Raw genomic sequence first — 14182 nt, 5'->3', positions numbered from 1 at the left:
AACTTCCTATCTTCAGGGGAACACTTTCCACATCAATTTGACTGCTGAGGAGTTCATGCGCATCTCTTTATTATTAAAAAAAGCACAGATTTATTGAACCATAAAAATATTGAGGATACCAATACATTTCAGGCTGTTTAGCCCTTCTTTAGGGGAATACCTCAGTGTGTGTGGGGGGGAAATAATAAAATCTGAATTAATATTTTTGCAGGGAACTAAACGTATGGGCACATTTTCAGAAATACAAATGTGTACATGACCTAGCTCAGAATGAATTGAGATCCTGAATATTTTTGTGGTTTAGTAAATCTGTGTGCCTTTAATAGCCTTTTACATCAGCATTTGGTGCAAACACCCTCTTTTGAGTATAGTCAAGGAGGATTTCACCACACATGTCATGGGGCAGGTTTGAGGTAAGAATTGTGAAAATATCGGCCAATCCTACTATTACAAAAGGGGAAACAGCACACCTCAAAACAGAGCTCCCCATAGTGATAAAAACATAGCAACTAAGGGTGCAATCCTGTGCATGTTTAGACAGAAAAAAGTCCTGCTGGCTGGGGAATGCTGGGAGCAGTAGGACTTTTTCTGTCTAAACATGCATAGGATTGCACCCCAATTATACACAATTTCCTGCCTTTTAATTGTTGGGGTACCATTAAAAGGTAGGAAATGGTCAACAATTTTAAGTTTTGTAATATCTTTTTTATCAGCATTGGGATGCCATTTTTATTTTTTGCCTCAGCTACCGCATCGTCTTGGGCTATCTCTGTGAACTCACAGCTGGCCATTTTAACATACACCTGTGCCACATGAAGCGTGTGGTGAAAAACCCTCCCTCTCCACACAGTAGGATGCTGCAGACCACTAAGCTGAGGACCCCCACCCCAGCTTTGTCATCTTCATATGGAGCCTAGCCCGCCTGTGCATTTGCGCATGATGGCTGCGCACCTAAGGTGGTGCCATGTGTGACCGAATGATAAAAGCGGTTGTCTCGGCCAGCCCTAAAGTTAGGCCAGGTGACACGGCCCCATCTCATGCAAAAGATTTTTGAAGCAGAGCCGTCCCAAGACATTTTGCTGCCTGAGGCAGAATAGCAAATCGTGCCCCAGACCCCAGCAAGTCAAGTTGCAAAATACCCAAAGCTGGCAAAGTTCTTTTGGTACCTTAAAACAGAAAATCCCACAAGCACCTCTCCCTGGCTGGGAGTAAAAAATGTTATAATAAATTAAGGGTGCAATCCTGGACACACTTACTTGGGAGCAAGCCCCATTGAACTCAGCGTGGCTTACTTCTGACTGAATAGACATTTATTTATTTATTTATTTATTTATTTAAGTGATGTTTAAGCATCTTTAAGGGTAGAACGCACCCATAGGATTGTGCAACAAATAAGAATTTGTTGCCATTTCAAAACACCCCAAATTAGCTACTTAAGGCAGCTGCTTCTCTCTGCCAAATGGTTGGACCCATCCTGTGAGTATCATTAAAAGCAGCAAATTGTCAGTAATTTAGGCTGCACTCCCATGACCATTTATATAGGAATAAGCCCCATTCGGGTGCAATCCTATGCATGTTTAGACAGAAAAAAGTCCTGAAACTCCCAGCATGGCTTTTTTCAGTCTATACGTGCACAGGATTGCACCTTTAGTGAAGCTGAATAGGGAAGTACAGGACTGCAGTGTGGTGTAGTGGCTAAAGAGTGTTGGACTGGGAGCCGGGAGATCCGAGTTCTTGTCCCCACTCACCCATGGAAGCTCACTGGGTGACTTTGGGCTTGTCACAGACTCTCAGCCCAACCTCCCTCACAGGGTTGTTGTTGGGAGGGTAAAATGGAGAGGAGGGTTATGTACGCTGCCTTGGGTTCCTTGAGGAAGAAAAAAAGGCAGGATATAAATGTAATAAATAAAATACAAAATACCTTTATCTAGGAGTAAACCCCATTGAACTCACAGGGGCTTACTGCTGAGTAGAGCACATGTGCTTGTATGCTCACAGATTATTTTTTTTAAGAACCCTAACAATAAAACAAAATGAATGGCTGTTTTTGTGGTAATTGTTTAAAAAAGAAAGGTTCAAAAAGAAAGTGTAAATATATAAAAACAAAAAGGATTATTGCAGAGTTGTTTTAATGTTTCCCTGCTTTTAATGCTCTTGTATGGGGGGTGGGGGGGTGGGGGTTGGTGTTTGTATTCTGTTAAGGTTTTATTGTTTTAAATGGCTGTACACTGACTTGATGGCTTTTTTTAGCCAAAAAAAGGCAATATATAAATGTTAATAACAAATAAATAATAAATTGAATTCAAAATAAATAATGTTAGGATTCAGATTTAGTCAGAGGAAACCCACTGAGTTTAATGGGATGTAATTTAGCAGTGACTAACTTAGGCCCCTTGATTTCAACAGGTCTACTCTGAAGTAGAATTAAATGTGGGTCCAACCCATTGGAGTAAGGGAGGGAGGGAGAAAACCGCCCATGCAGGGGTGCTGCCCCACCCTGATCCAGTGAAATTAATGTCTCTCCTCTGAAGGACTAGGTCTGGATCCAACCCATTTCAGTGGGCCTACTCTGAAGGAGGACTAAATAAGGATCCAATCTATTGGAGGGAAGTAGCCCGGAGGCTCTCTGCCATGAGGGGCCGCTGCTCATTGGGATTCATTGAAATCAATGGGACGTAACTCAACCGTGGCTACCTTATGTCCCATTGATTTCAATGCGTCTCCTCTGAAGGAGGACTAAACCTGGCTTCAAACCCACTGGAGGGAGGGAGGGAGCAACGGAGGCTGCCCGCCACGAAGGGGCCCTGTCCACCGAAACCCATTGAAATCAATGGGCCGTAGTTTAGACGTGACTAGCTTACGTCCGATTGATTTCAGGGGGGCTCCTCTGAAGGAGGACTAAACCTGGATGCAACCCATTGGAGGGAGGGAGGGAGGGAGGGAGTCACACAGGCTGCCCGGCATGAGGGGGCGCTGCCCACCGGGACCCATTGAAATCAATGGGCCGTAGCTTAGCCGTGACTAGCTTATGACGCATTGATTTCAATGGCTCTATTCTGACGGAGGACTAAATAAAGGATCGGGTCCACTGGAGGAACGTAGCCACGCAGGCTGTCCGCCAGGAGGGGCCACTGCTCATTGGGATTCATTGCAATCAGTGGGACGTAACTCAACCGTGGCTAACTTACGTCCCATTGATTTCAATGCGTCTCCTCTGAAGGAGGACTAAACCTGGCTTCAAACCCACTGGAGGGAGGGAGGGAGCAACGGAGGCTGCCCGCCACGAAGGGGCCCTGTCCACCGAAACCCATTGAAATCAATGGGCCGTAGTTTAGACGTGATTAGCTTACGTCCCATTGATTTCAGTGGGGCTCCTCTGAAGGAGGACTAAACCTGGATGCAACCCATGGGAGGGAGGGAGGGAGCCACGCAGGCTGTCCGCCAGGAGGGGCCGCTGCTCATTGGGATTCATTGCAATCAGTGGGACGTAACTTGCCCGCGGCTACCTTACGTCCCATTGATTTCAATGCGTCTCCTCTGAAGGAGGACTAAACCTGGCTTCAAACCTACTGGAGGGAGGGAGGGAGCAACGGAGGCTGCCCGGCGTGAGGGGGCACCGCCCACCGCGGCCACTGGAATCAGTGGGCCGTGGCTTGGCCGTGACCAGCTGGCGACGCACTGATTTCATGGGTCCGCTCTGCGGAGGACGACACGCGCATCCAGTCCGTCGGGGGGGGGGGGGGGGAGCGAGGCAGTCCGCCCGCCACGAGGGGCGCTGCCGGGCCGGGGAAGACCGGCGCGGCGCCGCGCGGAGGCGGGGAGAGCGCGGCAGCAGCATCCCGCCTCCGGCCGCCGCGGCAGCAGCAGCAGCAGCAGCGCGGGGCGCGATGGCGGCGAGGCGCGGCCGGCCGGCGGCGCTGCTGCGGCTCGTCGCCCTGGGCCTCCTCCTGCTGGCGGCGCCCGGCGCCCGGGCGGCGCGGGGCCGCGGCGCCGACAAGCAGAACAGCCTCCGCCGCGCGGCCAGCGGCGTCTACCAGGGCGCGAGCGGCCTCCTCGGCGAGGAGAACGTGCGCGCCCTGCACAAGGTGAGCGGCGCAGGGGCCGCGCCGGGCCGGGGCGCGAGGGGGCGGGCGGCGGGCGGGACGCGGCGGGACTGAGCGTGGGCAGGGCGGACCCATTTGACGGCGATGGCGGGAGGAATGCTGGGGAGAGTGCGCAGGGGTCCATGTCGCGGCAAGCGCAGAGGAATGCTGGGAGCAAGAGCGGGGCGGTCATTCCAGTAGCGCCAGGAGAACAGCCCTGGGGAATGACAGGGGCGATAGGTATAATGCCGGCTGGGGTGAAGTTAGAGTAATGGGGATAAGAATGGGATGATAAGCAGGAATAACAATAGGGATCCGTGTCGCGGCAAGCGTATAGGAATGATGGGAGGAAGAGTAGGGGCAGTCATTCTAATAGTACCAGGATAACAGCCCTGGGGAATGACAGGGGCGATAGGTATAATGCCGGCTGGGGTGAAGTTAGAGTAATGGGGATAAGAATGGGATGATAAGCAGGAATAACAATAGGGATCCATGTCGCGGCAAGCGTATAGGAATGATGGGAGGAAGAGTAGGGGCAGTCATTCCAGTAGCGCCAGGAGAACAGCCCTGGGGAATGACAGGGGCGATAGGTATAATGCCGGCTGGGGTGAAGTTAGAGTAATGGGGATAAGAATGGGATGATAAGCAGGAATAACAATAGGGATCCATGTCGCGGCAAGCGTATAGGAATGATGGGAGGAAGAGTAGGGGCAGTCATTCCAGTAGCGCCAGGAGAACAGCCCTGGGGAATGACAGGGGCGATAGGTATAATGCCGGCTGGGGTGAAGTTAGAGTAATGGGGATAAGAATGGGATGATAAGCAGGAATAACAATAGGGATCCATGTCGCGGCAAGCGTATAGGAATGATGGGAGGAAGAGTAGGGGCAGTCATTCCAGTAGCGCCAGGAGAACAGCCCTGGGGAATGACAGGGGCGATAGGTATAATGCCGGCTGGGGTGAAGTTAGAGTAATGGGGATAAGAATGGGATGATAAGCAGGAATAACAATAGGGATCCATGTCGCGGCAAGCGTATAGGAATGATGGGAGGAAGAGTAGGGGCAGTCATTCCAGTAGCGCCAGGAGAACAGCCCTGGGGAATGACAGGGGCGATAGGTATAATGCCGGCTGGGGTGAAGTTAGAGTAATGGGGATAAGAATGGGATGATAAGCAGGAATAACAATAGGGATCCATGTCGCGGCAAGCGTATAGGAATGATGGGAGGAAGAGTAGGGGCAGTCATTCCAGTAGCGCCAGGAGAACAGCCCTGGGGAATGACAGGGGCAATAGGTATAATGCCGGCTGGGGTGAAGTTAGAGTAATGGGGATAAGAATGGGATGATAAGCAGGAATAACAATAGGGATCCATGTCGCGGCAAGCGTATAGGAATGATGGGAGGAAGAGTAGGGGCAGTCATTCCAGTAGCGCCAGGAGAACAGCCCTGGGGAATGACAGGGGCGATAGGTATAATGCCGGCTGGGGTGAAGTTAGAGTAATGGGGATAAGAATGGGATGATAAGCAGGAATAACAATAGGGATCAGTGTCGTAGCAAGCGTATAGGAATGATGGGAGGAAGAGTAGGGGCAGTCATTCTAATAGTACCAGGATAACAACCCTGGGGAATGACAGGGGCGATAGGTATAATGCCGGCTGGGGTGAAGTTAGAGTAATGGGGATAAGAATGGGATGATAAGCAGGAATAACAATAGGGATCAGTGTCGTAGCAAGCATATAGGAATGATGGGAGGAAGAGTAGGGGCAGTCATTCTAATAGTACCAGGATAACAACCCTGGGGAATGACAGGGGCGATAGGTATAATGCCGGCTGGGGTGAAGTTAGAGTAATGGGGATAAGAATGGGATGATAAGCAGGAATAACAATAGGGATCCATGTCGCGGCAAGCGTATAGGAATGATGGGAGGAAGAGTAGGGGCAGTCATTCCAGTAGCGCCAGGAGAACAGCCCTGGGGAATGACAGGGGCGATAGGTATAATGCCGGCTGGGGTGAAGTTAGAGTAATGGGGATAAGAATGGGATGATAAGCAGGAATAACAATAGGGATCAGTGTCGTAGCAAGCGTATAGGAATGATGGGAGGAAGAGTAGGGGCAGTCATTCTAATAGTACCAGGATAACAACCCTGGGGAATGACAGGGGCGATAGGTATAATGCCGGCTGGGGTGAAGTTAGAGTAATGGGGATAAGAATGGGATGATAAGCAGGAATAACAATAGGGATCAGTGTCGTAGCAAGCGTATAGGAATGATGGGAGGAAGAGTAGGGGCAGTCATTCTAATAGTACCAGGATAACAACCCTGGGGAATGACAGGGGCGATAGGTATAATGCCGGCTGGGGTGAAGTTAGAGTAATGGGGATAAGAATGGGATGATAAGCAGGAATAACAATAGGGATCCGTGTCGCGGCAAGCGTATAGGAATGATGGGAGGAAGAGTAGGGGCAGTCATTCTAATAGTACCAGGATAACAACCCTGGGGAATGACAGGGGCGATAGGTATAATGCCGGCTGGGGTGAAGTTAGAGTAATGGGGATAAGAATGGGATGATAAGCAGGAATAACAATAGGGATCCGTGTCGCGGCAAGCGTATAGGAATGATGGGAGGAAGAGTAGGGGCAGTCATTCTAATAGTACCAGGATAACAACCCTGGGGAATGACAGGGGCGATAGGTATAATGCCGGCTGGGGTGAAGTTAGAGTAATGGGGATAAGAATGGGATGATAAGCAGGAATAACAATAGGGATCCATGTCGCGGCAAGCGTATAGGAATGATGGGAGGAAGAGTAGGGGCAGTCATTCCAGTAGCGCCAGGAGAACAGCCCTGGGGAATGACAGGGGCGATAGGTATAATGCCGGCTGGGGTGAAGTTAGAGTAATGGGGATAAGAATGGGATGATAAGCAGGAATAACAATAGGGATCAGTGTCGTAGCAAGCGTATAGGAATGATGGGAGGAAGAGTAGGGGCAGTCATTCTAATAGTACCAGGATAACAACCCTGGGGAATGACAGGGGCGATAGGTATAATGCCGGCTGGGGTGAAGTTAGAGTAATGGGGATAAGAATGGGATGATAAGCAGGAATAACAATAGGGATCAGTGTCGTAGCAAGCGTATAGGAATGATGGGAGGAAGAGTAGGGGCAGTCATTCTAATAGTACCAGGATAACAACCCTGGGGAATGACAGGGGCGATAGGTATAATGCCGGCTGGGGTGAAGTTAGAGTAATGGGGATAAGAATGGGATGATAAGCAGGAATAACAATAGGGATCCGTGTCGCGGCAAGCGTATAGGAATGATGGGAGGAAGAGTAGGGGCAGTCATTCTAATAGTACCAGGATAACAACCCTGGGGAATGACAGGGGCGATAGGTATAATGCCGGCTGGGGTGAAGTTAGAGTAATGGGGATAAGAATGGGATGATAAGCAGGAATAACAATAGGGATCCGTGTCGCGGCAAGCGTATAGGAATGATGGGAGGAAGAGTAGGGGCAGTCATTCTAATAGTACCAGGATAACAACCCTGGGGAATGACAGGGGCGATAGGTATAATGCCGGCTGGGGTGAAGTTAGAGTAATGGGGATAAGAATGGGATGATAAGCAGGAATAACAATAGGGATCAGTGTCGTAGCAAGCGTATAGGAATGATGGGAGGAAGAGTAGGGGCAGTCATTCTAATAGTACCAGGATAACAACCCTGCGGAATGACAGGGGCGATAGGTATAATGCCGGCTGGGGTGAAGTTAGAGTAATGGGGATAAGAATGGGATGATAAGCAGGAATAACAATAGGGATCCGTGTCGCGGCAAGCGTATAGGAATGATGGGAGGAAGAGTAGGGGCAGTCATTCTAATAGTACCAGGATAACAACCCTGGGGAATGACAGGGGCGATAGGTATAATGCTGGCTGGGGTGAAGTTAGAGTAATGGGGATAAGAATGGGATGATAAGCAGGAATAACAATAGGGATCAGTGTCGTAGCAAGCGTATAGGAATGATGGGAGGAAGAGTAGGGGCAGTCATTCTAATAGTACCAGGATAACAACCCTGGGGAATGACAGGGGCGATAGGTATAATGCCGGCTGGGGTGAAGTTAGAGTAATGGGGATAAGAATGGGATGATAAGCAGGAATAACAATAGGGATCCATGTCGCGGCAAGCGTATAGGAATGATGGGAGGAAGAGTAGGGGCAGTCATTCTAATAGTACCAGGATAACAACCCTGGGGAATGACAGGGGCGATAGGTATAATGCCGGCTGGGGTGAAGTTAGAGTAATGGGGATAAGAATGGGATGATAAGCAGGAATAACAATAGGGATCCATGTCGCGGCAAGCGTATAGGAATGATGGGAGGAAGAGTAGGGGCAGTCATTCTAATAGTACCAGGATAACAACCCTGGGGAATGACAGGGGCGATAGGTATAATGCCGGCTGGGGTGAAGTTAGAGTAATGGGGATAAGAATGGGATGATAAGCAGGAATAACAATAGGGATCCATGTCGCGGCAAGCGTATAGGAATGATGGGAGGAAGAGTAGGGGCAGTCATTCTAATAGTACCAGGATAACAACCCTGGGGAATGACAGGGGCGATAGGTATAATGCCGGCTGGGGTGAAGTTAGAGTAATGGGGATAAGAATGGGATGATAAGCAGGAATAACAATAGGGATCCATGTCGCGGCAAGCGTATAGGAATGATGGGAGGAAGAGTAGGGGCAGTCATTCTAATAGTACCAGGATAACAACCCTGGGGAATGACAGGGGCGATAGGTATAATGCCGGCTGGGGTGAAGTTAGAGTAATGGGGATAAGAATGGGATGATAAGCAGGAATAACAATAGGGATCCATGTCGCGGCAAGCGTATAGGAATGATGGGAGGAAGAGTAGGGGCAGTCATTCTAATAGTACCAGGATAACAACCCTGGGGAATGACAGGGGCGATAGGTATAATGCCGGCTGGGGTGAAGTTAGAGTAATGGGGATAAGAATGGGATGATAAGCAGGAATAACAATAGGGATCAGTGTCGTAGCAAGCGTATAGGAATGATGGGAGGAAGAGTAGGGGCAGTCATTCTAATAGTACCAGGATAACAACCCTGGGGAATGACAGGGGCGATAGGTATAATGCTGGCTGGGGTAATAGTGTAATGGGGATAAGAATGGGATGATAAGCAGGAATAACAATAGGGATCAGTGTCGTAGCAAGCGTATAGGAATGATGGGAGGAAGAGTAGGGGCAGTCATTCTAATAGTACCAGGATAACAACCCTGGGGAATGACAGGGGCGATAGGTATAATGCTGGCTGGGGTAATAGTGTAATGGGGATAAGAATGGGATGATAAGCAGGAATAACAATAGGGATCAGTGTCGTAGCAAGCGTATAGGAATGATGGGAGGAAGAGTAGGGGCAGTCATTCTAATAGTACCAGGATAACAACCCTGGGGAATGACAGGGGCGATAGGTATAATGCTGGCTGGGGTAATAGTGTAATGGGGATAAGAATGGGATGATAAGCAGGAATAACAATAGGGATCAGTGTCGTAGCAAGCGTATAGGAATGATGGGAGGAAGAGTAGGGGCAGTCATTCTAATAGTACCAGGATAACAACCCTGGGGAATGACAGGGGCGATAGGTATAATGCCGGCTGGGGTAATAGTGTAATGGGGATAAGAATGGGATGATAAGCAGGAATAACAATAGGGATCAGTGTCGTAGCAAGCGTATAGGAATGATGGGAGGAAGAGTAGGGGCAGTCATTCTAATAGTACCAGGATAACAACCCTGGGGAATGACAGGGGCGATAGGTATAATGCCGGCTGGGGTGAAGTTAGAGTAATGGGGATAAGAATGGGATGATAAGCAGGAATAACAATAGGGATCAGTGTCGTAGCAAGCGTATAGGAATGATGGGAGGAAGAGTAGGGGCAGTCATTCTAATAGTACCAGGATAACAACCCTGGGGAATGACAGGGGCGATAGGTATAATGCCGGCTGGGGTGAAGTTAGAGTAATGGGGATAAGAATGGGATGATAAGCAGGAATAACAATAGGGATCCATGTCGCGGCAAGCGTATAGGAATGATGGGAGGAAGAGTAGGGGCAGTCATTCTAATAGTACCAGGATAACAACCCTGGGGAATGACAGGGGCGATAGGTATAATGCCGGCTGGGGTGAAGTTAGAGTAATGGGGATAAGAATGGGATGATAAGCAGGAATAACAATAGGGATCCATGTCGCGGCAAGCGTATAGGAATGATGGGAGGAAGAGTAGGGGCAGTCATTCTAATAGTACCAGGATAACAACCCTGGGGAATGACAGGGGCGATAGGTATAATGCCGGCTGGGGTGAAGTTAGAGTAATGGGGATAAGAATGGGATGATAAGCAGGAATAACAATAGGGATCCATGTCGCGGCAAGCGTATAGGAATGATGGGAGGAAGAGTAGGGGCAGTCATTCTAATAGTACCAGGATAACAACCCTGGGGAATGACAGGGGCGATAGGTATAATGCCGGCTGGGGTGAAGTTAGAGTAATGGGGATAAGAATGGGATGATAAGCAGGAATAACAATAGGGATCCATGTCGCGGCAAGCGTATAGGAATGATGGGAGGAAGAGTAGGGGCAGTCATTCTAATAGTACCAGGATAACAACCCTGGGGAATGACAGGGGCGATAGGTATAATGCCGGCTGGGGTGAAGTTAGAGTAATGGGGATAAGAATGGGATGATAAGCAGGAATAACAATAGGGATCCGTGTCGCGGCAAGCGTATAGGAATGATGGGAGGAAGAGTAGGGGCAGTCATTCTAATAGTACCAGGATAACAACCCTGGGGAATGACAGGGGCGATAGGTATAATGCCGGCTGGGGTGAAGTTAGAGTAATGGGGATAAGAATGGGATGATAAGCAGGAATAACAATAGGGATCCATGTCGCGGCAAGCGTATAGGAATGATGGGAGGAAGAGTAGGGGCAGTCATTCTAATAGTACCAGGATAACAGCCCTGGGGAATGACAGGGGCGATAGGTATAATGCCGGCTGGGGTGAAGTTAGAGTAATGGGGATAAGAATGGGATGATAAGCAGGAATAACAATAGGGATCCATGTCGCGGCAAGCGTATAGGAATGATGGGAGGAAGAGTAGGGGCAGTCATTCTAATAGTACCAGGATAACAACCCTGGGGAATGACAGGGGCGATAGGTATAATGCCGGCTGGGGTGAAGTTAGAGTAATGGGGATAAGAATGGGATGATAAGCAGGAATAACAATAGGGATCCATGTCGCGGCAAGCGTATAGGAATGATGGGAGGAAGAGTAGGGGCAGTCATTCTAATAGTACCAGGATAACAACCCTGGGGAATGACAGGGGCGATAGGTATAATGCCGGCTGGGGTGAAGTTAGAGTAATGGGGATAAGAATGGGATGATAAGCAGGAATAACAATAGGGATCCATGTCGCGGCAAGCGTATAGGAATGATGGGAGGAAGAGTAGGGGCAGTCATTCTAATAGTACCAGGATAACAACCCTGGGGAATGACAGGGGCGATAGGTATAATGCCGGCTGGGGTGAAGTTAGAGTAATGGGGATAAGAATGGGATGATAAGCAGGAATAACAATAGGGATCCATGTCGCGGCAAGCGTATAGGAATGATGGGAGGAAGAGTAGGGGCAGTCATTCTAATAGTACCAGGAGAACAGCCCTGGGGAATGACAGGGGCGATAGGTATAATGCCGGCTGGGGTGAAGTTAGAGTAATGGGGATAAGAATGGGATGATAAGCAGGAATAACAATAGGGATCCATGTCGCGGCAAGCGTATAGGAATGATGGGAGGAAGAGTAGGGGCAGTCATTCTAATAGTACCAGGATAACAACCCTGGGGAATGACAGGGGCGATAGGTATAATGCCGGCTGGGGTGAAGTTAGAGTAATGGGGATAAGAATGGGATGATAAGCAGGAATAACAATAGGGATCCATGTCGCGGCAAGCGTATAGGAATGATGGGAGGAAGAGTAGGGGCAGTCATTCTAATAGTACCAGGATAACAACCCTGGGGAATGACAGGGGCGATAGGTATAATGCCGGCTGGGGTGAAGTTAGAGTAATGGGGATAAGAATGGGATGATAAGCAGGAATAACAATAGGGATCCATGTCGCGGCAAGCGTATAGGAATGATGGGAGGAAGAGTAGGGGCAGTCATTCTAATAGTACCAGGATAACAACCCTGGGGAATGACAGGGGCGATAGGTATAATGCCGGCTGGGGTGAAGTTAGAGTAATGGGGATAAGAATGGGATGATAAGCAGGAATAACAATAGGGATCCATGTCGCGGCAAGCGTATAGGAATGATGGGAGGAAGAGTAGGGGCAGTCATTCTAATAGTACCAGGATAACAACCCTGGGGAATGACAGGGGCGATAGGTATAATGCCGGCTGGGGTGAAGTTAGAGTAATGGGGATAAGAATGGGATGATAAGCAGGAATAACAATAGGGATCCATGTCGCGGCAAGCGTATAGGAATGATGGGAGGAAGAGTAGGGGCAGTCATTCTAATAGTACCAGGATAACAACCCTGGGGAATGACAGGGGCGATAGGTATAATGCCGGCTGGGGTGAAGTTAGAGTAATGGGGATAAGAATGGGATGATAAGCAGGAATAACAATAGGGATCCATGTCGCGGCAAGCGTATAGGAATGATGGGAGGAAGAGTAGGGGCAGTCATTCTAATAGTACCAGTATAACAACCCTGGGGAATGACAGGGGCGATAGGTATAATGCCGGCTGGGGTGAAGTTAGAGTAATGGGGATAAGAATGGGATGATAAGCAGGAATAACAATAGGGATCCATGTCGCGGCAAGCGTATAGGAATGATGGGAGGAAGAGTAGGGGCAGTAATTCTAATAGTACCAGGATAACAACCCTGGGGAATGACAGGGGCGATAGGTATAATGCCGGCTGGGGTGAAGTTAGAGTAATGGGGATAAGAATGGGATGATAAGCAGGAATAACAATAGGGATCCATGTCGCGGCAAGCGTATAGGAATGATGGGAGGAAGAGTAGGGGCAGTCATTCTAATAGTACCAGGAGAACAGCCCTGGGGAATGACAGGGGCGATAGGTATAATGCCGGCTGGGGTGAAGTTAGAGTAATGGGGATAAGAATGGGATGATAAGCAGGAATAACAATAGGGATCCATGTCGCGGCAAGCGTATAGGAATGATGGGAGGAAGAGTAGGGGCAGTCATTCTAATAGTACCAGGATAACAACCCTGGGGAATGACAGGGGCGATAGGTATAATGCCGGCTGGGGTGAAGTTAGAGTAATGGGGATAAGAATGGGATGATAAGCAGGAATAACAATAGGGATCCATGTCGCGGCAAGCGTATAGGAATGATGGGAGGAAGAGTAGGGGCAGTCATTCTAATAGTACCAGGATAACAACCCTGGGGAATGACAGGGGCGATAGGTATAATGCCGGCTGGGGTGAAGTTAGAGTAATGGGGATAAGAATGGGATGATAAGCAGGAATAACAATAGGGATCCATGTCGCGGCAAGCGTATAGGAATGATGGGAGGAAGAGTAGGGGCAGTCATTCTAATAGTACCAGGATAACAACCCTGGGGAATGACAGGGGCGATAGGTATAATGCTGGCTGGGGTAATAGTGTAATGGGGATAAGAATGGGATGATAAGCAGGAATAACAATAGGGATCAGTGTCGTAGCAAGCGTATAGGAATGATGGGAGGAAGAGTAGGGGCAGTCATTCTAATAGTACCAGGATAACAACCCTGGGGAATGACAGGGGCGATAGGTATAATGCTGGCTGGGGTGAAGTTAGAGTAATGGGGATAAGAATGGGATGATAAGCAGGAATAACAATAGGGATCAGTGTCGTAGCAAGCGTATAGGAATGATGGGAGGAAGAGTAGGGGCAGTCATTCTAATAGTACCAGGATAACAACCCTGGGGAATGACAGGGGCGATAGGTATAATGCCGGCTGGGGTGAAGTTAGAGTAATGGGGATAAGAATGGGATGATAAGCAGGAATAACAATAGGGAT

General features: G+C 49.0%; 1 protein-coding gene across 1 annotated transcript in view; it reads left to right on the top strand.

Moving 5' to 3' along the window:
- Window positions 1-3790: 3790 nt before the first annotated feature.
- The window catches only part of BRI3BP (BRI3 binding protein), a 40415-nt gene continuing 30023 nt past the window's right edge, over window positions 3791-14182 (top strand). The window contains exon 1 of the mRNA XM_084820121.1: window positions 3791-4085. Coding sequence (XP_084676247.1) covers window positions 3888-4085 — 198 coding nt within the window. The 5' untranslated portion in view covers window positions 3791-3887. The remainder of the gene's footprint in view (window positions 4086-14182) is intronic.

Source organism: Heloderma suspectum, chromosome 13 (genome assembly GCF_057233095.1).
Source record: "Heloderma suspectum isolate Gila_16-S chromosome 13, 16-S_ref, whole genome shotgun sequence".
In the NCBI taxonomy this organism is placed as follows: Eukaryota; Metazoa; Chordata; class Lepidosauria; order Squamata; family Helodermatidae; genus Heloderma; species Heloderma suspectum.
The sequence above is the reverse complement of the archived record's forward strand: the minus strand, read 5'-3'. Positions and strand labels throughout refer to the sequence as shown.